The sequence below is a fragment of the Bombus flavifrons genome, chromosome 5, assembly GCF_040668555.2.
Source record: "Bombus flavifrons isolate JBK064 chromosome 5, iyBomFlav1_principal, whole genome shotgun sequence".
Lineage (NCBI taxonomy): Eukaryota > Metazoa > Arthropoda > Insecta > Hymenoptera > Apidae > Bombus > Bombus flavifrons.
The window spans coordinates 15,067,420-15,092,367 of record NC_138446.1 but is presented as its reverse complement, the minus strand read 5'-3'; the positions used below and the strand labels follow the sequence as shown (position 1 = coordinate 15,092,367).

General features: G+C 41.1%; 1 protein-coding gene across 1 annotated transcript in view; it reads right to left on the bottom strand.

Moving 5' to 3' along the window:
* dpy (fibrillin-like protein dumpy) overlaps positions 1 to 24,948 on the bottom strand; it is a 114,571-nt gene that overhangs the window by 41,345 nt on the left and 48,278 nt on the right. The window contains 44 exon segments of the mRNA XM_069112957.1: positions 86 to 375; positions 461 to 806; positions 879 to 1,193; positions 1,323 to 1,643; positions 1,749 to 2,066; positions 2,147 to 2,842; positions 2,915 to 3,250; positions 3,339 to 3,653; positions 3,783 to 4,103; positions 4,251 to 4,568; positions 4,655 to 4,960; positions 5,066 to 5,368; positions 5,448 to 5,783; positions 5,864 to 6,178; positions 6,312 to 6,632; positions 6,792 to 7,109; positions 7,189 to 7,494; positions 7,668 to 7,970; positions 8,051 to 8,389; positions 8,874 to 9,185; positions 9,818 to 10,141; positions 11,473 to 11,790; positions 12,229 to 12,534; positions 12,646 to 12,954; positions 13,265 to 13,582; positions 13,681 to 14,310; positions 14,600 to 14,920; positions 15,037 to 15,348; positions 15,641 to 15,949; positions 16,032 to 16,361; positions 16,501 to 16,800; positions 16,972 to 17,304; positions 17,422 to 18,393; positions 18,596 to 18,928; positions 19,359 to 19,667; positions 19,919 to 20,233; positions 20,405 to 20,716; positions 20,944 to 21,249; positions 21,459 to 21,782; positions 21,903 to 22,283; positions 22,562 to 22,882; positions 23,158 to 23,340; positions 23,762 to 23,842; positions 24,188 to 24,331. Coding sequence (XP_068969058.1) covers positions 86 to 375; positions 461 to 806; positions 879 to 1,193; positions 1,323 to 1,643; positions 1,749 to 2,066; positions 2,147 to 2,842; positions 2,915 to 3,250; positions 3,339 to 3,653; positions 3,783 to 4,103; positions 4,251 to 4,568; positions 4,655 to 4,960; positions 5,066 to 5,368; positions 5,448 to 5,783; positions 5,864 to 6,178; positions 6,312 to 6,632; positions 6,792 to 7,109; positions 7,189 to 7,494; positions 7,668 to 7,970; positions 8,051 to 8,389; positions 8,874 to 9,185; positions 9,818 to 10,141; positions 11,473 to 11,790; positions 12,229 to 12,534; positions 12,646 to 12,954; positions 13,265 to 13,582; positions 13,681 to 14,310; positions 14,600 to 14,920; positions 15,037 to 15,348; positions 15,641 to 15,949; positions 16,032 to 16,361; positions 16,501 to 16,800; positions 16,972 to 17,304; positions 17,422 to 18,393; positions 18,596 to 18,928; positions 19,359 to 19,667; positions 19,919 to 20,233; positions 20,405 to 20,716; positions 20,944 to 21,249; positions 21,459 to 21,782; positions 21,903 to 22,283; positions 22,562 to 22,882; positions 23,158 to 23,340; positions 23,762 to 23,842; positions 24,188 to 24,331 — 14,826 coding nt within the window.

The window sequence follows — 24,948 nt, the reverse complement described above, 5'->3', positions numbered from 1 at the left end:
CATGGCAATATGATAGACGATCAGATGAGAATCAGAAGCGAACTTTTTGCGATTAATATAGCAAAGAATATTTTACAAACTGTACCTTGGAAGACAGTGCACTGAACAAAAGCATTTCCAATCATGCCAGTGGGACAGCTACACATAGGCACGTGATTGTATACTAAACATTCTGCATTTAAACCACATGTACCAGGACAAGGATCGATGCATTTATTCCTTAAACAAGCCCGATTCTGAGGACAGTCTGTGTTCAGTACACATTCTGGTCGACAACCCATATAAGGGTCCCCTTGATATTCTGCCAAACATGTACATATTCCATTGTCGCAACGTGCATTGGGCCCACAAGGTGATGATGCACAGGGATCAACAATAGTTGGCTCAGCTATCAAAGGAATAAACATGTTCCTCATTTTTTAGGACTCCTTCGCAAATTATAATTCGTCATATTTTTGTATCTTTCTTACTTGGTATGACGGGAGAGAGATTGCAGTTACTGAAGGGATCTCCAGTGTATCCTTCGAAACAGGTGCATATAGGAACGTGATTGAGCACCGTGCACTGGGCATTGGAACCACATGAACCTGGACAAGGATCTCTGCACCTTTGTCTCATGCAAGTCTGGCTTGCGGAACAATCAGAATTTACTGTACACTCTGGACGACAATTTGGAGGGCTTCCAATATAAGTTAATAGACATTGACAAGATGGTCCACCATTAACCACACGACATTCTGAATTTGGACCGCAAGGAGAAGGCAAACATGGTTGTGAAACATCGACTGCTGTAGGTGGTGCAGCTTCTAAATATGGGATTTCGAAATGGAGAATCTTTCTATTTTAGAGCAATTTAAATTAATATCGCGATATCTTACGTGGAACGGGGAAACATCTAGTGAAGGGATCCCCGGTGTATGATTCTCTGCAGGCACAAATTGGGCTGTGATTCCTGATCATGCAAGTGGCGAAAGTTCCACATGAAGCAGGACATGGATTAACACATTTCTGGTTAACGCACGCACGATCTTGTGAACATTCTGAATTTAAAGTACACTCGGGACGACACATGGGTGGTGTGCCAGTGAATTCAGCCAGACAAGAGCAAACACCTTGATCATTTATTACTCGACATTGACTATTTGGTCCGCAAGGTGAAGGGTTGCATGGATCCTTGTACGTTGGTTTATCTTCTAGAAAATGGGGATTTCGAATTATAAGAAATATTTCTTGTAATCTTTCGAAGTACAAGAACTTCAAGCTTTTCATGCGTCAGAGTTTATGTCAAATGTATACCAGGACGAATGGGTAAATACTCATACCTATTTCCCGGATTACTGTACAGTATTGGAAGGGATTTCCACTGTAACCTTGGAGACAAGTGCATGCAGGACGATGATTGATGACTTGGCACTCTGCGTTCGTACCACAGGTGCCAGGGCAAGGATCCTGACATTTAGAGCGTATGCAGCTCAATGTGGATGAACAGTCAGTGTCAACGACACATTCAGGGCGACATCCTTGATAGGGATTGCCAATATAATCATTTAAACAGGAACAGGACCCTACACCACTTTGTTCTCTGCATATCGCGTTGAAACCGCACGGTGATGGGGTGCATGGAGAAATATCGACGGGGATAGCTAAAACGTTTTAACGTTATCATTTAATATTTTCGACGAATAAAAATTGTTAATAACTGTAATTTAGAAAAAAAGTATTAGGGAAAGAATACTCTTGGCCCTTACGTGGTCTTGGTGTACACTGCGTGAAGGGGTCACCAGTATAATCCTCAGGACAAACACACATTGGAGTATGACTGACAACACGACACTCCGCGTTCGCCCCGCAGGATCCAGGACAAGGATCTCTGCATTTCTGATTGATACAAGCAAACTGACTAGGACATTCGCTGTTACTGACACATTCCGGTCGACAATTCGGAGGTGCGCCTATGAATTCTGGAGAACAAGAACATGAGGGAGCATCGTTGACAACTCTACATTGAGAATTTGGTCCGCATGGAGAAGGTTCGCATGGGTTTTGTGGCACAACGGGCTCAGGTGCTAAAAACATATATATGAATAAGCTTTATGTTTTGAAACAAGATCTACAAAAGATCCAATTTTAAAGGAACACTGCTTACGGCGTGGGGTACATTGAACAAATGGATCGCCAGTGAGGTCTGGTGGGCAACTGCATATAGGATTATGATTGGCAACGTTACAAGTAGCTCTGAATCCACATGAGCCGGGACAAGGATTGACACATTTTTGATTACTACAAGCTTCTGATAGAGAACAATCAGAACTAAGTATACATTCTGGTCTACAAGTTGGAGGAGCACCTAGGAATCCTGCTACGCACGAACAAACGGGCTGTCCATTGATCTCCCGACAAATACTGTTTGGTCCACATGGTGAAGGTGAACAAGGGTTTCTTTTTATGGTATCTATCGTTAAAATATAATGGGAGACAGTCAGAGGCGTGTGAGATGAGGATTAAATTATCATTGCAAATGAAATTTCTTAATTTGTACCTTGGAGAACAGTGCACTGAACAAATGCGTTTCCAACCATTCCGCTGGGACAGCTGCACATGGGCACGTGACTGTACACCAGACATTCTGCATTTATGCCACAAGTACCAGGACAAGGATCAACACACTTGTTTCTCAGACAAGCACGATTCTGAGGGCAATCTGTGTTCAACACACATTCTGGTCGACAACCAATGTAAGGATCTCCCTGATACTCTGGTAAACATGTACAGATTCCACTGTCGCAACGTGCATTGGGACCACAAGGTGATGATGCACAAGGGTCAATAATCATGGGTTCAGCTATAAAGGCAATAAAAATATTTCGCATTTTTTACAGATTAATCATAATTACTAGCTTTTAATTTTTCTTACTTGGTTTAACAGGAGCAAGATTGCAACTGTTGAAAGGATCTCCTGTGTATCCGCTTAGACACGAACATACAGGAACGTGATTCGATACTGTACACTGTGCGTTAGAGCCACAAGACCCTGGACAAGGATCTCTGCATTTTTGTCTTATACAGGCTTGACTGGGAGAACAGTCAGAGCTAACTGTACACTCTGGACGACAGTTTGGTGGACTTCCAATGTAAGTTGGTAGACATTGACAAGATGGACCTCCGTTAACTATACGACACTCTGAATTTGGACCACAAGGAGATGGCAAACAAGGTTGTGAAGGTTCGACTGTGGCTGGTGGTAGGGCTTCTAAAAGGGCAATTACGAAATCAGAAATCTGTCTAATTTTATATCAAAGAGTATATAAATTAATTTGGAATTTTCCGAAATGTCTTACGTGGGATGGGGAAACATCTAGTGAATGGATCTCCAGTGTATGTTTCTCTGCAAGCACAAATTGGACTGTGATTTTTTACCACACATGTAGCAAATGTGCCACAAGATGCGGGACACGGGTCCACACATTTCTGGTTAACGCATGCACGTTCTTCAGGGCACTCGGAATTTAGAGTACACTCGGGGCGACACATAGGAGGTGCACCCGTGAATTCAGGTAGACAGGAGCAAACTCCTTGGCCGTTTACTACACGACACTGACTGTTTGGTCCACAGGGAGAAGGGTTGCACGGATCCTTATATTTCATTTCGTCTTCTACAAGAGATTTTAATTCAGATTTTACGTTGCGAAAATTATTTCGCCTGATCTTCAGAAATAAAAATTCATGAGTGCAAAAAATTTACTACAATGATCCTAATCAAACATTTGAGAGATTTTTCGTACCTATTTCACGTATCAAGGTACAGTATTGGAATGGATTTCCAGTGTAGTCTCGGAAGCACGTGCACGCAGGACGATGGTTGATGACCTTACATTCTGCGTTCGTGCCACAGGTACCTGGGCAGGGATCTTGGCATTTAGAGCGTATACAACTTAATGCTGATGGACAGTCCGTGTCAAGGACACACTCAGGGCGGCACCCTTCGTAAGGATTGCCGATGTAATCGGCTGCACAGGAACATGAACCGACACCGTTCTGTTCTTTACATATCGCATTGAAACCGCACGGCGATGGACTACATGGGGAGAGATTGACGGGAACAGCTAGAAAATTGTTAAATAGTCAGAGCAATCGAAGGGCAACAAATATAATACGCGATTATGAAAGTCAAAGGTCCTGCCTTCTCGAAAATACTTTTTTGACTATTAGTGAAAGTTCAAAAGGAAGAAAATATAGATTTTTATCCTTACGTGGTTTGAGTGTACACTGAGTGAAAGGATCACCGGTATAGCGATCAGGGCAAATACACATAGGTGTATGACTAACAACACGACACTCGGCGTTAGCCCCACAAGATCCAGGACAAGGATCCCTGCATTTTTTATTCATACAGGCAAACTGACTAGGACATTCGCTATTGCTAACACATTCGGGCCTGCAATTAGGTGGGGCTCCTATGAATTCCGACAAACAGGAGCAAGAAGGTGCACCATTGATGTCTCTGCATTCTGCATTGGGTCCACACGGAGATTGTTCACATGGGTTTTGTGGCACTACGGGCTCGGGTGCTAAAAAGACACGTACAAATTACGATCATCTGTCTTACGTTTCTAAATTCTGTTCAGCGTTCAAATCTTGAAGAACTAAATCTTACGTCGTGGAACACACTGAACAAATGGATCGCCAGAGAGTTCAGGTGGACAGCTGCATATCGGATTATGATTGACAACATTGCAAATGGCTCTAAACCCACATGTACCAGGGCAAGGATTGACACATTTCTGATTGGTGCAAGCCTGTGTCGGTGGGCAGTCGGAACTGACTGTACATTCTGGTCTGCAAGTTGGTGGTGCTCCTAAGTATCCTGCTACGCAGGAGCAAACAGGCTGACCATTGATCTCTCGACAAACACTGTTTGGTCCACACGGTGAAGGCGAACATGGGTTTCCTTTGACGGTATCTATCATCGTCACAGTACGATACAGTTTTTTGAAATGGTTTTCAAATGCGTTACAAAATGAAGCGATACGAATCGAATGTGGAAAGAAAATTCATTGATCTATACCTTGAAGAATTGTGCACTGAACGAATGCGTTTCCAACCATTCCATTAGGACAACTGCACATGGGCACGTGATTGTATACTAAACATTCTGCATTGACACCACATGTACCAGGACAAGGATCAACGCACTTGTTTCTTAAACAAGCTCTATTCTGAGGACAGTCCGTATTCAGTACACATTCTGGACGACAACCTACATATGGATCACCCTGATATTCTGATAGGCATGTACAAATTCCATTGTCACAACGTGCATTGGGACCACAAGGCGATGGTGTACAAGGGTCAGCAACAGTGGGTTCAACTGCGAAAGGAACAAACCTGTTATATTCTAGGAACTTTTCAATAATCTCAGATTGAGCTTTTTATTTCAACTTCCTTACTTGGCTTAACGGGAGCAGGATGACAGTTACTGAAAGGATCTCCCGTGTATCCTTCGAAACAGGAACATATAGGAACGTGATTGAGTACAGTGCACTGAGCATTAGATCCACAAGAACCTGGGCAAGGGTCTCCGCATTTTGCTCTCATGCAAGCCTGACTAGGAGAACAATCAGAATTCACTGTACACTCTGGACGACAGTTTGGAGGACTTCCAATGTAAGATGGTCGACATTGACAAGATGGCCCACCATTAACCACACGACATTCTGAATTTGGACCGCAAGGAGAAGGCAAACATGGTTGTGTAACTTCGAGTGCTGTAGGAGGCGTAGCTTCTAAAAGTGCAATTCCGAAATGTGAATCGTACTCAACTTTTCTAATATTAAGTTACTCGAAATGTTTCGATATATCTTACGTGGAATAGGGAAGCATCTGGTAAAGGGATCCCCCGTGTATGATTGCCTACATGCACAGATTGGACTGTGATTCCTGACCACGCATGTAGCGAATGTGCCACAAGAAGCTGGACACGGGTCCACGCATTTCTGGTTAATACATGCACGATCTTGAGGACACTCTGAGTTTAGAACGCACTCAGGTCGACACATTGGAGGTACGCCTGTATATTCTGGCAGACAGGAACAAACTCCTTGATCATTTACTACTCGACATTGACTGTTTGGTCCGCAAGGTGAAGGATTGCATGGGTCCTTGTACGTCGGTTTATCTTCTACAAGATTACGATTTAAATTTATACAAAATATTGTAATCTTGTAATCTTTCGAAAGACAAGAATTGCAATCTTTTCATTCGTAAGAGTTTATGCCAAATGCATACTAGAACGAACAGCTAAATACTCATACCTAATTCACGCATCAAGGTGCAGTATTGGAAGGGATTTCCACTGTAACCTTGAATACACGTGCACGCAGGACGATGATTGATAACCTTGCACTCTGTGTTCGTTCCACAAGTGCCTGGACAAGGATCTTGACATTTAGAACGTATACAGCTCAAGGTAGATGGACAGTCCGTATCAACGACGCATTCAGGACGACAACCTTCGTAAGGGTTGCCAATGTAATCGGGCGAACAGGAACACGAACCTATACCGTTTTGTTCTTTGCATATCGCGTTGAAGCCACATGGCGAAGGAGTGCATGGAGAAATATTCACAGGGACAGCTAAAAGGTTTTACAATAGTCAGAAAATACGGAAAATTAATGCAATAAAATATTTCCTGCATTGATAATCAAAGTAAAAGGTTCCGACTGCTAATTCGTCTGACCACTAGTAACGGGTATAATAACAGAATGGCAATGAACAAAAATGTTGATCCTTACGTGGTCTAGGTGTACATTGAGTGAAGGGATCACCGGTATAGTCGCTCGGACACACACACATAGGTGTATGACTGACAACGCGACATTCAGCGTTAGCGCCACAGGATCCCGGACAAGGGTCTCTGCATTTCTGATTCATACACGCCATGTGACCAGAACATTCGCTATTACTGATACATTCGGGTCTACAATTGGGAGGTGTGCCTATGAATTCCGGCGAACAAGAGCAAGAGGGAGCGTCATTGACCACTCTGCATTCTGCATTGGGTCCGCATGGAGAAGGTTCGCATGGGTTTTGTGGCAGTACGGGCTTGGGTGCTAAAAGTACATATGTGGATTATTATTATTAGTTTTATAAACTTCGCCAATGATGGTACATCGAGGAAACAAATCTTACGTCGTAGAACACACTGAACAAATGGATCGCCAGTGAGTTCTGATGGACAACTGCATATAGGATTATGATTGACAACGTTACAAGTAGCTCTGAATCCACATGAACCGGGACAGGGATTGACACATTTCTGATTGGTACAAGCTTCTGATAAAGGACAATCTGAACTGACTGTACATTCCGGTCTACAGGTAGGTGGTGCACCCAGGAATCCTGCTACGCAGGAACACACTGGCTGTTCATTGATCTCTCTACACACGCTATTTGGTCCACAGGGTGACGGCGAACAGGGATTCCTCTTTACAGTATCTGTCATTGTTACAGTATCGTAGATATTTAAGTTTCCGTCATAACGAATATTTTCTCACATTAGTATCGAAAAATAATATTGGTAATTAATTCAAATGTAACCAAATGTGTTATACCGTCTATAATATAGCGATATGAATTAAGGGTTAAAAGATAAGTTCCTGGAGTTGTACCTTGAAGGATAGTGCACTGAACAAATGCATTTCCGACCATTCCACTAGGGCAGCTGCACATGGGCACATGATTGAATATCAGACACTGCGCATTTCGGCCACATGTACCGGGGCAAGGATCGACACATTTGTTCCTGATGCATGCTCGATTCTGAGGACAATCCGTATTCAGTACGCACTCTGGTCGACAACCAACGTAAGGATCTCCCTGATACTCTTGTAAACATGTGCAAATTCCATCGTCACAACGTGCATTAGGTCCACATGGTGAGAATGCACAAGGGTCAACAACAGTTGGTTCAGCTGTTAAAGGAACGAACGTGTCTCGTATTTTTTACAGACCATACAAATTTCAATTCTTACTTTTTCTTGAATTTCCTTACTTGGTTTAATGGGTGCAGGATAGCAATTGCTGAAAGGATCGCCGGTGTATCCTTCAGGGCAGGTGCACACAGGCACGTGATTGTAAACCGTGCACAGGGACGTGACACCACAGGATCCTTGGCAAGGATCTCTGCACTTCTCATTGGTACACGCAAGATTCATGGGGCAATCTGAATTCACGCGACATTCCGGTCGACAGGTCGGTGGGGATCCGATATATCTTGGCAGACAGGAACAAGAGGCTGTACCACCGATGTTCCTGCATTCTGCGTACATGCCACAAGGTGATGGCACGCACGGATCTTTGGGAGCGAGGTCAGTGTCTTTCTGGGGTGATTCTAAAATTTGTTGATTACATTATATGTGGTTAATTTTAATAGAAGCCGTTCGTATTCAATTTGTTAGGATGAATCGAAAGTTTTAGAATTTTTGAATACTGGATATTTGATGAAGTAGATTACGCATTGTCGAAGGTTTTAAAATGTTTTAGATTCTGGATGTTTGACGAAGTAGGTTATGCATAATATGAAATTCAAGCTGACGAACGTGTTACGATGAAAGTATCCTAAGTTCATTAATTATAAATTGCACATCTATGAGATTAGAAAACATAATAAGATCATAAATAATGAGAATATAATGCGTAACCATTGTACAATAGAAGCTGTGAATCTTTGAAATCTAGTATATAAAGCAACTCGTATGCTTTCGTTAGAGTCTGATAAAATAGAAATTGTTATTAGCTGATCCTGACTTTTAAATGGAGGGTTAAAAAAACTCGATGATCTATGATGGAGAAAATATCAAGAGAAATATTCTTACGTGGAGTAGGGAAGCATTTCGTAAACGGATCACCAGTGTATCCAATATTGCAGATGCATATGGGGCTGTGGTTGATCACCTTACACTGCGTATTGATACCACACGAGTTCATGCACGGGGACGCGCATTTTTGATTAATGCACGCGAGTTCCCTCGAACATTCACTGTTTACCACGCATTCGGGTCGACAAGTTGGTGGGCTTCCAATGAAATTTGCCAGGCAGGTACACACAGCATGGTCATTGACGTTTCGACATTGACTATTCGGTCCGCATGGAGACGGACTACAGGGGTTTGACTCTATGGGGTTTGCTGTGTAAGGGAAAATTGCATTAAACAGCCTACATATGCCACAGTTGCAAATATAATCAAGCTTTGTGCTCGTTAAACTACTTGTGCAACGAATCTAATGAAACGTAACGATGATCTTCTATTCGAAGTCGAGAAAAAATGAGGAGATCTCACGGAAATTAGATTGACTATCTGATTGGAAAGTTAGTTTTCTGTGTCCTCTGTGTCTGTGTATGTCCTCTGCCATGGTATTCTCTTAAGTATGATTTAGGTTAATTAAGGTACTTCAGTTCGAGTAATTTGAAACAATATATGATCGGTCTGAATGATTTATTTACTTAACTTGGAATATTCTTTCACGTGTGACTAATTAGAACTTCGCTTAAAACACGAAATAAGTGCACGTACTTCAAGGTTATACATTAAGATAATCGCCAAGTTAAGTAAATCGCTTTTTCACTCTCGTAAAATTGTTTCAAGTTACTTGAACGAACTAACAGCTTGATTAATCTAAACAACACTTGGGTTCCTCGTTACTATTCTACTCGCTGCTATATGAATATGAAGGCTTCGATTCTACGTTCTACGTCTCTATCTTTGTTTAGTGATCAAGCGTCTTTGGTTGCAAAACGTGACACAAAATGGAATCTTACGAGCAACGGAGATGGGGGAACAATAGGTGAACGGATTGCCAGTGTATCCAGGGTTACATGAACACGCAGGTACGTGATTGATCGTTTCGCAACGGGCTTGCAATCCACAGGTTCCTGGACAGGGATCTCGGCACTTGAGGCCCATGCAGGCCATCGTCTTGGAGCAATCGGGGTTTTGGGTACATTCAGGTCTGCATCCTTCGTAGGGGTCACCAATGTAGTCTGGCAGACAGGAACAGGAACCGACGCCATTGTTCTCGCGACAGATCGCGTTGGTACCACAGGGGGAAGGCTCGCATGGTTTCCTAATATCTAAGGGTGTATCTGATCGAAAAGAGAAACACTTTCACTTATGTTTAAATTCATCATGCGGTGTTTGGTGGAAGCTCGTGCAGTGGTATGAATATTCGTTGAATTTCCATTAGGTTTTAATAAATTTGCTAATGAATGATCGGGGATAAGCAGAAGCTTTCTTAAATAACAAGCATTCAAATGCTTGTGTTTGTCTGATCCTTCAAGGGTAGGATTCAATCTCCTATTACTGGCTCTCGCTCTAGCATCGGGTGTTAGGGTGATTTAGGGTCATGAGGCGTGTCTTCAAACGTCTACTATCTTCTAAACGCTTCTAAGCATTCGGGGTTTATTAGGGTTTTTAATCTTCTTAATAATCTAGGGTTAGGGAATTAATTCTTATAAGTACTTTTTAATAAGCGTGTTTTCGAGGTCGGTTTCAATCTTTAATCGGGAAGGGTAAGCTCGCATCACTTTTTAAGGGTTAATGCCTTTGTATCCAGAGCAACGAGGGTAGTTCGTACGGAGTACATAGGGGACCAAACGTTCCAAGACTTTTTCAACTCAGGACGTTTCAACCTTAGGGCTGTTTCAAAGCATTATGCTTGGATTGGGAATGGTCAGTACGTGCAATATCCTACATATTCGAGGGGATGAATTGGTTATCGGGTATCATTCAGGGGACAGTATAATTAGAGCCTATGTTCCATAGGCCCCGCCACCATTCAATCTCTTAACATGGTTATATATTTTATTTATGATTACTTTCTCAATTATATGTACGTGTGGGGGTTTACGAAGCCGTGCTCAACTTCGTTGGGTACGTTAATCGCAGGTGTGATTATGCAATTGGCGATTATTCTCACTCTAAGTGCATGTTGATAATAATTCATGGCCCCGCCACCATAGTGACGTTTTGTCACCGAGTTTGTTAGGGCCTGTTCTTTCTCAACGACGAAAATATGATTATTTGTTAGCAAACGAAATGGTCGTTATTACTAGGCTGCGGATATTTACGCAAATTCATATCTTTACGAATTTAATTAATAATGATAGATAGACAATTATTTTGCCTACTAAACGTTATGTCGAGACATTACATTATATTTTTATATTATATTTATATTGTATTATACTTCGCATATTGTACGTTTTTTTATATATTATATTCCACAAATATTTTTGTATATTACACGCACTTCGGCACCTTCAAATTTTTCATAAATTTGCAGAAATCCGCAGTCTAACTCTGGAAGATGTAAATCAGCACTTACCTGCACTTCGTCCGCATGCAAACGACGAAATTTGCAAATAGGAGAGAAAGAAGGAAAGAAATATGAAAAATTGTTCTTTGATAGACTCACCCTTCGGGATCGCCTCGCAAACGCTGAACGGATTTCCGCTGTAACCATCGACACAAGCACACACCGCGTGATGATTCACCACCGTACACTGAGCGTTCAAACCGCACAGACCGACACACGGATCGCGACACTTTTGTTGCATACACGCTAAATGCGGCGGACACTCGGGATTAATCGTACACTGAGGTCTACAATTTGGTGGAACACCGATGTAATTTTCGATACACGAACACGCTGAACTATCACCTCGCACTTGACACTCCGCGTTCGGACCACACGGAGATGGTTGACACGGGTTCGTTGGTACTGGTGGTTGTCCTGAAATTCGAAGAAATAATATTTGAAGATTACGGAAGAAATAGATGTAAATATAATTCTGTCGATTATCTGATTTCGATGTTACTTAGCGATTAAAAGGCTGTATTTGATATAACAGGCGTAAAAAGAGGGACAATGTATTCGATGCAAATATATAAGTTTAGTATCTAAAATACGACAATTAATATTTTAGAAATCAATATTTTTCGAGAGATTTGAAGTCAATATCTTTGACATAATGCAATTGTGTCTCGAAAAATCTATTTACTAACTGATTTATCATTTTTTTCTTTATATCGAAGGAACATACATTCGATAAAATGAATGATATTTAGAAGAACGTTCGGTGTATGATTCAATACATCAGCAATTCCATTGCTTTTCAAACCAGACTATGTAGATGGATAAATGTCTAAATATAGAAACGAGAAATCTTACTGGGCATGATGTAACATCTAGTGAAAGGATCGCCAGTGTGTCCCTCGGAGCAGCTGCATATTGGATTGTGATTGACTACTTGACACTTGGTATTCTGTCCACAAGTTCCTGGACAGGGATCTTGACACTTGTTAGCGAGACACGCCTGAGTTAACGGACACTCGGCACTCACTACACACTCTGGTCTGCACGCAGGAGGACTACCGATAAAGTCAGTCTGACAAGAGCAGACTGCATGATCGTTCACCACCTTGCAAACGCTGTTCGGCCCACAGGGAGACGGTGTGCATGGTTGTTTTCTTGGTTCTGAGAAATCGATCAAAATCTCTTTAATATAGTCCTCATGTACTTCTGCAGATTGCTTATACAAATTCATATGTATACTAAAACTAAAACTCATATGTATATTATACACACCTTCAGATATCTGTGGTCGACACAGTGTGAACGGATCTCCAGTGGTACCAGGGAAACAGCTGCACATAGGAATGTGATTGACCACGTCGCATTTCGCATTGGTTCCACACGTGCCAATACAAGGATCCACGCAAAATTGATTGACACACGCCTTTACTCGAGAGCAGTCCGAATTCATAGTGCATTCTGGACGACAGTATGAGTATGGATCACCGAAATAGTTTGGATGACACGTGCAGATTCCCTCTCTGCAATCTGCGTTTGGTCCACAGGGGGATGGATTGCACAGATCTTCTGGCTTTGGTTGTTCTATAAAATAAATAATAATACAAACGTGAATTCAACTGTCTAATGAATAGATAAAGACAAAACATGAGCAATAAATACCACAGACGAAAATCATAATAAGCAATTTTAAAATTCAATAATCGATTCGCTATCATGAAATTACTGCCCGTTTAATTGATCGTCGGATCACGCACGTACGATTGTTACAAAGTTTTATAGACGTACGATCTATTTTTAGAAAATTCATATTCGTCGATCTAACGAGCTGTTCGAAATAAAAAAATAAGCAAAAATAGACTTGTTGTGTTTTCCCTTCGAATTTAATAAATACCTATTATCTGCGAGCATAGCGTGAAAGGATCGCCGGTATATCCTGGTTGGCACAAACAGACAGGAATGTGATTCTGCACCCTACAATCTGCATTTTGTCCACACGATCCAATGCAAGGATCTCTGCATTTTTCCGAGATGCAGGCTTGATTAGAAGGACAATCTGTGTTAACGACGCACTCTGGTCGACAATTTGGTGGTAGTCCTATGTAGTTCTTGAGGCATGAACAAGCAGCTTGATCGCCAATTGCTCTACATTCTGCGTAGAGGCCGCACGGACTTGGGCTGCAAGGATCACCCACTGGTGGTGTTGGTGTAACTGGAAAAAATATAATTTTAAAATAATGTCAATTTATTAATTTAATTCAAAGAAGGTTTTTAAAAATCGGTCATATAATTATTATTTTAAATACTCACTCGTCTGAGGATAGCATCTAGAGAAAGGATCTCCCGTAGTACCCTGAGGGCAGCTGCACAGCGGATTATGATTAATTACACGACAATTAGCTCCCACTCCACACGTTCCAGGACAAGGATCATTACACTTGTATTTGTAACAAGCTCTATTTTGAGGACATTCAGAATTTACGACACACTCAGGCTTGCAGTTAGGCGGAGAACCAACGAATGATTCCTGGCAAGTACACACAGCTTGATCTTTCACGGCTCTACACAAGCTATTGGGTCCACAAGGCGTAGGACTACATGGATCAGTGACAGTAGGCTCAGTGTCTGTATTGATTGGTAAATTACAGATGCTGAAGGGATCTCCTACGTAGCCAGGCTGACATGTGCAAGTAGGGATGTGGTTGATGACGGAGCACTGAGCCTGGATGCCGCATATCCCTGGACACGGATCTTCACATTTGTTGCGAACGCAGGCTTTGTTCGTTGGACAGTCTGAACTGAGGATGCATTCTGGCTGACAGCCTTCATAGGGATTTCCGTGGTAATCGTCGATGCAAATACAAGCACCGACGTTGTCACGCTGTTGGCAGATCGCGTTTGGACCACAAGGCGAAGGCTCGCATGGATTGATTGGTTCTTCTGCAATTTGAGATACGAAGTATACCGATTAAGAGTATTCGTATGAAAATGATTAAATGGAACAAATTCAAAATACCCAATAAAATAACGAATTAACGATTGCGATGGACGTGGGAAATATAAGGAGTTTGCGAAAGCGTGGTACAACCGGAAAGGAGATAATTCCTCGTATAAAACTAACGATAAGTTAGAGACGTAGAAAAAATTTTTTTGCTTGGGAAGAGATTAGATTATTTAAGAAAATGATGAACTTCCCGAACGATGTAATGAGCAAATTAAATGAACTTACGATCCAGTTCCACACATTGGACGAAAGGATTTCCTGTGTAGTCGACTGGACATGAGCAGGTAACAGCATGATTGACTACCAAACACCTGGCATTTTCGGCACAGGACCCAGCACAAGGATCCGTGCATTTGGAATTTACGCAAGCTTTGTTCGATGGGCAGTCGGGATTTATGAGACACTCCGGACGACAAGACGGCGGGGTTCCGATATAGGTTGGAAGACAAGAACAGGATGGATAGCCATTCACGTTGTGGCATTGAGCATTCGGACCGCATGGCGATGGATTGCACGGATCTCCCGTGTCTTTGACGTCTGGTAAGACTGCAAAGATAAATTAGATGAACGTAATTAATGTAGAATTTGGGACTGTGACTTCGACATTGCGAGAGGCGAACGAATTTATTATGCAACCTAATAGTTGATTGAAAATTCCTTACTCGGAGTATCGTAGCAGCTCTTGAAAGGATCTCCAGTCTGTCCAGAAAGACAACTGCAGATCGGCGAATGATTGATCACTTCGCATCTGGCGTTCAAGCCGCAAGAACCCAAACAGGGATCCGTGCATTTTTTGTTCACGCAAGCACGAGTCGGAGGACATTCCGTACTGACCACACATTCTGGTCTGCACGAAGGTGGTGACCCAAGATATCCCTGAAGACAAGAACACACTGCGTGGTCCTCGATGTTACGACATTGGCTGTTTGGCCCACATGGTGAGGGCGAGCATGGATCTCTCATTGCTTCTGGAACTGAAAATGCATTTTATGATTTACTGGATATCGTTACATATTATATCTTGGTTAAGTTCCGAAAAATTTATCAGAGATTAGAAATTTGAAAAATTTGAAAATCGAAATATCTAGTAATTTGAAAATTAAAAAATTCGTAGGTCCGGGAGGTCAGATTTAAAAATTTGATTCGAGTTTTGTCGTTTCAAGCGATTGAGAAGTCACAGATAGTTAAAAATATCAAATAACTACTGATATACGAACTGTTTGTCTCTCGATAAATCGAAATAAATAGAGTTTTTATTCTACTCACCTTGTGGTTGGACACGACAGCTGACGAACGGATCTCCAATGTATCCAGGTATACAGGAACACACAGGAATATGATTCACAACATCGCACACCGCATTCTGTCCGCATGTGCCAGGGCAAGGATCTCTGCACTTATTTTTCAGACAAGTCTTATCGCGTGCACATTCCGAATTGAGAATACATTCTGGTCGACAAGCTTCGTACGGATTGCCGATATATTCAGGTAAACACTCGCAATCTCCATTTTTGCATACGGCGTTAGGTCCACAAGGCGATGGACTGCATGGATCGCTCACAGATGGTACAGTTGCTAAGGATAAAATGCGTTTTTGCATCTCATAAGAAACTGAACAATCATTTAATTAGTATAAAAATGAAATATATCTTCTTACTTGGTGGAATCACTGTGCACTGTGTAAATGGATCACCGGTGAAACCATTCATACAGGTGCAAACAGGAATGTGATTCAGTACGTGACACTGAGCATTAACGCCACAAGATCCTGTACAAGGATCCTGACATTTCTGGTTCACACAAGCAAGGTGACTCTTGCATTCGGAGCTTAGAATGCACTCTGGTCTGCACTCTGGAGGAACACCGATGTAATTTGGTAAACAGGAGCACGCTGGGTTTCCGGATATGATCTGGCACAGGGAATTCGGACCGCAGGGTGATGGAGTGCAGGTCGGCGGTCGTTCCGTGGGCGGTTGAACTTCTTGCGCTAATAGATAAATAAGATAAAAATTTGAAGACTTAGAAGTTCAAAAATTTAAGTATAATTAGTATAATTTAATGAATTCTATCTTCATAAAGTATCATTATTAAAATTGTATCCATATAAAAATTGATGAAATTCTTACCAGGCGAGCATAGTGAGAAAGGATCTCCTGTAAATCCAACAGGACAAGTACAAATAGGATTGTGATTCTTAGTAGTACACAATGCTCTCAATCCACAGGTATTTGGACATGGATCCGTGCATTTCTTATTCAAACAAGCCAAGTGAGCTGGACATTCAGCATTGACCACACAGTGAGGTCTACAGTTCGGTGGGATTCCTCTGTATTCCGGAAGACACGTGCAGACTGCTTGACCATTCACTTCGCGACACTTACTATTGGGTCCACACGGTGATGGTGAACATGGATCCAATGGTTCTCCTGAAAAACGAATTCACAATAATAAAATATTTATCCGATATTTTATACATATAGTAACAATTAGTCAATAAAAATCATTATTCGATCTAATTATAACCAAGTGCAATAGAAATCAAACATAAATGTGAAATGAATACGAAATGTATGAAATTTAATAGATGACAGACTCACTCGATATTTCCTTAACTTCGCAAGCGAAGTACGGGTCTCCCGTGTATTCTGGAGGGCAAGTACACACAGGAACATGTTCCTGAACATTACAGATGGATAATGTACCGCAAGTGCTTGGGCACGGATCAGAACACTTGAAACCAACGCAGGTTAATTGTGGAGCACAATCGTTGTTTGATTCACACTCTCTGTGACATCCTTTTGCGTTATCGTACGGATCTCCGATAAGATCTGGTGGACATGCACAGGCTCCTGCACCGTTTCTTTCGCGACATTGAGCGTTTGGACCGCATGGATTCGGTGAACATGGGTTTGTTACGCTTATGTCCGTTGCTAAATAAAATAAAGATTAGTTATAATGGAATAAAGATTTGAAAATTGAACAGTTTGAGAATTTGGAAGCTTGAAGATTTGAAACATAATCGAAGTATTAGAAATAAGAGGTCATACCTGGAGGAGGTGCCAGAATGCACCGAACAGTGGCATCGCCCTCATAACCCTCGGGACACGTACAAATCGGAACGTGATTCTGAACGGAGCACCTAGCCAGCTCTCCACAGGCTCCGGGACAAGGACTCTTGCATCTCTGGTTAATACACGCGGCTGAATGGAAGCAATCCGAGTTATCAGTGCACTCCGGTCTACAATTCGGTGGACGACCGATGAAGTTCGACAAACAAGAACAAGCTGGTTGAGAGCCAATAACTCTGCATTGAGAATTAGGTCCGCAAGGATTAGGAGTGCACGGACTTCCAAGATCCTTAAATGGTGGTTGAGATACGTTAAATTTGGTGCACTGAACCAGTGGATTGCCAGTGTATCCATTAGTGCAAGTACAAATGGGATTGTGATTCACTGTCAGACATTTAGTGTTCAACCCACAGGAACCTGGACAAGGATCTGCACATTTGTTATCGATGCACGCTTTGTTTTGAGAACATTCCGAGCTCACTGTGCATTCTGGACGACAGGTTGGAGGAACACCAACGAATCCTAGTTGACAAAGACACACAGCGTGTCCATTGTGAACACGACAGTTGCTGTTGGGTCCACATGGCGATGGTTCGCAGGGATTTAGTGGCGGTGAGGTTGGCATCACTTCGAGCACTGCGCAGGCGCTGAAAGGATCTCCGGTGAAACCAGGAAGACAGGAACACGATGGAGCGTGATTGATCACGCGACAAGTTGCTCCCTGGCCGCATGTGCCAGGGCATGGATTCACGCATTTATTGTTCAGGCAAGCCTTGCTACGATCGCAATCGGTGTTTGTCACACATTCTGGTCGACATCCTGTGTAGGGATCGCCAATGTATTCTGGACGACAAGTGCAAGATCCTACGCCGTTACGTTCATTGCAGATCGCGTTCGCTCCGCACGGAGATGGATTGCATGGCGTGCGCGGTTGTTCCGTGGTTGTGGGTACTGAGAATTTGAAAGGTTTTAAGATGAAAATTTGGAAATTTAGAAACTGGTGAACCGAGGAATGTAAATATTTGAAAGTTTGAAAATTCGGAAATTTGTAAAGTTTGAAACTTGAAAATCGAAGGTTTACAAATTTAAATATCTGAAAATTCGAAGATTAAAATCGTTCAGAAAAACAATTCTTAAACCATCGGTACTTTACCTTTCATGATAGGTACGCATTCGGTGAATGGATTTCCAGTGTACCCCGTGTTGCAAATACAAACTGGATTGTGTTTCACGACATTGCAGTAAGTATTCACGCCACAGGATCCCGGGCAGGGATCTACACACTGTTCGTTCTGACATGCAAGATTTCCAGGACATCCTTCGTTAATAACGCACTCCGGTCGACAATTCGGTGCTCTGCCTACGTAATTCGGCAGACAGGAACATGCTGGGAATCCATCAATCACGCGACACTGAGAATTCGGACCGCAAGGCGATGGAATGCATGGATTTCCACTTGGCTTTGGTCCAGGTTGTTTCGGTTCCACTTTAAAAAGTATTTAAAAATAACTTTGCAAAATCACAATTACTGAGAATACGATCGTAGAAAAATAAATGTGTAACATAAAACGAATAATTGAAGCGTTTCAATAAAAATACAACTCTGACGTAAAATGAACGATTAAAATTGTTCAACTGTTCGCGAAGAGACGCGGTCGCGGTAGAGGCGCCAACAAGAATCGTAAATTCTCGTTACGATACGATAATCGACAGTATGGACAATAAATCTAAGGAATACTTCAACTTAAAAGATACTTGTCTGGTCTTAAGGACCATAACTATAAAAAATGCTAAAATTTATGATGGATTAGGGCCCGAAATAAAGGTATTTAGGGCATTTCGTGGCCATCCTGCCCGAAGGGTGAAGTCTGGCTTATGTAGAGAGTCACGGGACGTAAGCAATATAAAGATCTTACCTTCTTTAACACAACCAAAGAACGGATCTCCGGTGTATCCAGACGTGCAACTGCATACGGGATTATGGTTGATAACTTGACAATCAGCATTCTGACCACAAGTGCCTGGACAAGGATCCCTGCACTTCTGATCGATACAAGCCATGTTCTGAGCGCAATCTGTGCTAACCACACACTCTGGTCTACATTGTGGAGGACTACCGACATAATTTGGCTGGCAGGAACAAACCGCATGATTGTCGATCACGCGACAATTACTATATGATCCACAAGGTGATGGTTGACATGGATCACGTGGCAGTGGTGTTACTAGAAAAAGATAAAATGACGTTTTATAATGAAATGGCAAGAATTATGATTTGATCTTTTAATCCTTTGACAGTGTAATAAAATGTCGTAAATAACGATTATTTCTTTATCAGAATATTCAAATCTTGAAACTTCGTGCATTTCTAAATTTCTCAAAATCTTCGAATTTTCAAATATTCGTCCATTATTTGCCTGAAATTTTTTCGTGCGACATTGTCAAAGTATTAATTCGTGTTATTTCGTAAATTTACCAGGCGATATATGGCAGGATTTTAATGGATCTCCCGTGTAGCCAGAGAGACAGCTGCACGAGGGTTGATGATTGATCACTTGACATTGAGCATTTATACCACACGCACCCACGCATGGATCCTTGCACTTATTGTTTATACAAGCCTTCGTATGAACACAGTCTGAATTTTGAACACATTCTGGTCTACATCCTTGATATGGGTCTCCGGTGTAGTCGGGTAAACAGCTACACGAACCAGCTCCGTTTCGTTCTTTGCAAATTGCATTCGCGCCACACGGCGATGGGTCGCATGGCAGTGGCACTGGGAAAGTAACTGTAGAAAAAACAAATAATCGTTTACTTCATAATATGTGTGTCTTCATCAACTTCAATTTGATCGAGTAAAAAATGGGGAAGTATTGCTACTACGTGTCCAATCCAAAGTCAAGTTATATCGTTGAAATGAAACATTGCGATATTCTTTATAGAATTCAAGAATTTCTACCTTTGCTACATCCAGAGAATGGATCCCCTTCGTAACCCTCGTTACATTGACACATTGGCCGATGGTTCTGCACGGTGCAGTTGGTATTAAATCCGCAAGAACCAGCACAAGGATCCACGCATTTCTTTTGAACACAGGCGAGATAATGTGGACAGTCTTGATGAATCGAACATTCTGGTCTGCAAAGTGGCGGTGCTCCGAACATGCCACTGATACACGTGCAAACTGGATGATCCTCTTGCACACGACACTCGGCGTTCGGGCCACAGGGCGATGGTAAACAAGGATTCTTTGGTCTTGGCAGTGGTATATCTGACAAAGAAAGAGTAAATAGTTTTATTAAAATCGTTATAGTCTGTTAATTATTTGTAATGCCCTCTAACACATTACGCCAGTTCATATTTTTATGAACACAACTAAAGAAGTAGAACCTAGGGACAGAGACTTAAATATTTCATTCGGTAGATATTTCATAAACTTCTTTGTCTTTGAATCGTTTATAAATATTTTTAAGGAATTGAAAAATTCGATGAAATTACCTTCTTTGACGCATTGAGTGAAAGGATCACCGAGATAATCCGAAGGACAACTGCAAATGGGGTTGTGATTGACGACCTGGCACAAAGCATTCTGTCCACAGAGACCAGGGCAAGGATCACCACATTTCTGACCGATGCAAGCCAAATGTGCAGGACACTCTGAGCTAACTAGACATTCTGGACGACAATTAGGCGACGTTCCATGATATCCTGGACTGCACGAACAAACGGCACGATCGTTCATCACGCGACAGATACTGTGCGGTCCGCAAGGTGATGGCATGCAAGGATTCTGAGATGGAAGAGCTGAAAGAACCAAATGAAATTCAATTTTACTCTCTAAATAGATTCTGCAATGACAACTAAAAAAGTAGGGAATGTCTTTTCAAACTGTTTTGTATTTATAGTACCTCAAAGTACTAATACAAGAAATGCATTTTGGAATCCTACATTGCAGATAAAACTTTTTATAATACAATTACAATGGTCCGGACCCAATAATTATAAAGACTTACGAGACGTCTCGAGTTTGCAAGAACCAAACGGATCGCCGGTGTAGCCAGGTAAGCAAGAACAAACTGGAACATGATCAACCACTTCGCATTTTGCATTGGAACCGCAAACACCTGGACAAGGATCTCTACAATGCTGATTGAAACACGCAAGATGATTGTCGCAGTCTTGATTCACGATACATTCCGCTTCGCAACCGTCCATGTATGGGTTTCCAATAAATGGTGGAATACACTTGCATTTTCCAATGCCGTCCTCCTCGACACAGACCGCGTTCTTCCCGCAAGGAACTAGCAGGCAAGGTGAGTATGTATCTGATGGAGTTACTGAAAACAAAAAATAAAAGCCACGTTCGAGTTAATTTTTTATCTTTTACGTGTACATAACGCGTTCTGTTAAGAATTTTACGAACTGTATAGATTGTTAAAAATTTGACAAACACTTACCTGCACAACTCTGATAAGGATTTCCAACGGTATGCTCCGGACAATAACAAGGAGGTACTCTATCCGAGTCACACTTAGCGCCAAGTCCGCAGGGATTAGGACTACACTGATCAGACTTAGGCACGCATCCCCTGATCGTATTTGGACTCTCGATGTATCCTGGTAGGCAAGTACATTTCGAAAGGCCGTTGTTCAATACGGTACATTGAGTGTTAGGTCCACAGGGAGATGGTTCGCAAGGGTTGCTAGGAAGCGTGCAAGGAGAAGCAGGTGGTTTCCCCTCGTATCCTGGCAAACAGAAGCATCTCACTTGCCCTGACACCACGCGACACCCAGAATTAACGCCACATGGATTTTCTTGACACTGGTCACCTTCTGGTACTGAGAAGAAATATTTTTAGGCTCGTTAGAAAATCGAATTTCCGTTAGATATTCTTTGTCTTCATATACGCTCTAATTTTGATTGGAATTTCATCAGAAATTTTAATTTACAATAATTTAGGTATAAAGATGGTTGGGTATAAAAAATTTAATTAATTTCCATTAAATATTTTTTTACTAACTTTCTTCCTAATTGAAGTTTCATGAAAAATTTCAATCGGTGCAAGAACTATTCTATACTTCAAACTTACTAAAGAAAATATATTTGTGAAACTTACTACACTGTTCAAACGGATTTCCAGTCAATCCTTTCGGACAGAAGCATATAGGATTGCCATTATCGTTCTCGCACATGGCGTCTAAACCACAAGGGTTTGGAACACACGGATTGGTGGTCGTTAGTGTGCATCCAACTTCAGGATTTCCTTGGAATCCAGGCAAACACTTGCATTGAGCTTGATGATTCTCTGGATAACAATTCGCGTTCACACCACAATCGTTCTCCAAGCATGGGTCGATGCACTTTCGGTTAAGGCGATCACAATATTTGCTCGATGGACAATCTTCGTTGTATTGGCATACGTTTCTGCTTTCTTCTTCTGAAATGTTGTGAATTCACAAATATTTATAACATTTATATCATATAATATCTGTTTTATGTTTATATCTAGGTATATCTAGATCTTATATTTATGAAGCAAAATATATATATGTAGAATGCTACATGCATCAGTATTTCGCAAACAACGTATTTTAACGTAAAATAAATTGTAATAGAAATTAAAATATGAAGATTACATGAATCTTTCTAAAATTTGATAATTGTATATAAATATTGAAAAGATTTGTTATATTTAAATAACGAAGAAATTACCTGGTTCACAGTAGGAGAATCCATTTCCATGATAACCGTCCTCGCAGCTGCAATCCGCTTGGTGATTGGTGTTAACGCAGATCGCGTTTTTGGTGCAAGGATTCCAAACGAGACAAGGTTCCTGACAAGTGCCCTCAATACACGCCTCTGTCAGCGGGCAATCTTTGTTGCTAGTGCAACCCGCTAAGGAAAGATTGAGAAAAAAGCCCGTATAGCCCAGAGAAAGAGTGCACGAGTATAAAAATAAGGGTGGTAGGCTCGTATTGAGTAAATCAGCTTGTATAAAATACAGTATACTCTGTGTGTATATGTGAATGCACGAAGATCGTGATTGATATAAAATAATCGTATCGTTTTCAAGATTTGAAAGTTAAAGGATGAGTATCGAAGGGAAAATGCTAACAGATCTAATTTAAGACTTGTGAATGACTTGAGAGTCGTGGAAATATAGTGTGAAAATCGAATGTTGAATAATTAAAATTGCACGTGATACGTACAAAATATATATGTACAATACATATGTACATATTTACAGAACAAGTTGAATGAGCGCTGTAAAAAGAAACGAAACGATGGATCATGATGTACTCGTTCTTGTACAAACCTTTCACGCAAGTATACGTCGCTGGATCGCACTCCATACCCGCTGGACAGTAGGGACAGTCTGTCTTATCGTTTATTACATCTGAGAAAATTGGAAAAAAAGATCAATTTCGTGGAAAATTTGCTGTTTCTTCTGATAAAAATGGGATGCAAATGGCGGGCCATAACATTTTATAACTGGTAGAGATTTTTGAACGTCAAATGATACAAATTCAGTTATTATTCTTATTCAGTATAAATTCTAGGCACTTTGAAATTAAGCTTCAAAATCTCTTAGACAATTAATTTGTGAACTTTGAGAATAAGTATTAAGTATCAAATGTCCTGGTTGTAAGTTTTGAAATTGTATTAATTGAGCTTTATCTTCTTCCAACCAAATTTTGCATCCAATTTTATCTCAGATTAATTTTTCTTTCTAATATTCTACCTTTCACGCAAACGGGTCTGTGGTCTTGAACATGGCAGACTTCCACGAAGTCGCAAGGATTATGAAGAGTGCACGGGTTCAGACACTGATCGTTTATGCAGGCCAATTGAGAGAGACAATCGTCGTGCGTTTTGCATTTGGTATCTAACAAAATGAACGTACATTAGAAGCTCAAAATAACTCGACCACGATAGTTCATACTATTTCAAACTAAACTTTCCATATAAAAGAATTATCAGAATCTATTTGTTCTTCATAACTTATTCAATGACTTCTCTAAATAAAAATTTCTCAAAATATATATGTAAAAAAAATATACACGTATATCTAAACAAAAAACTAATAAAACAATAAACACAGAAAATAGTATACACAATCCCCTAATTTCTAAAACATATAGTTGTTTTCGTGTTATATGTGTAAAGCCCAGAAACAATCGTTAGTTTTGCTACATTTAAAGGAAACATTCCATTTCACATTTCCACATCACATAAAGGGAATTATCTAAAAATTATTTTGAATAGAAAACATTATTTAAAAGTTTCCTTTAAACTTTCTTGCAACTTCACAAAAAAGTACAATTAATCACTACATATAGATAAGCAAGAAGAAAACGTGCACAGGCGCAAAAATAATATACAACATGCAAAAGAGCGCTAATGCAGCAGGTCCATGTCTGCACTGAATTACAGAGGTAAACTGCAACTACACTTATATTTATACATATAATATTTATCAAATATGCCATTTTTCCATTGTTC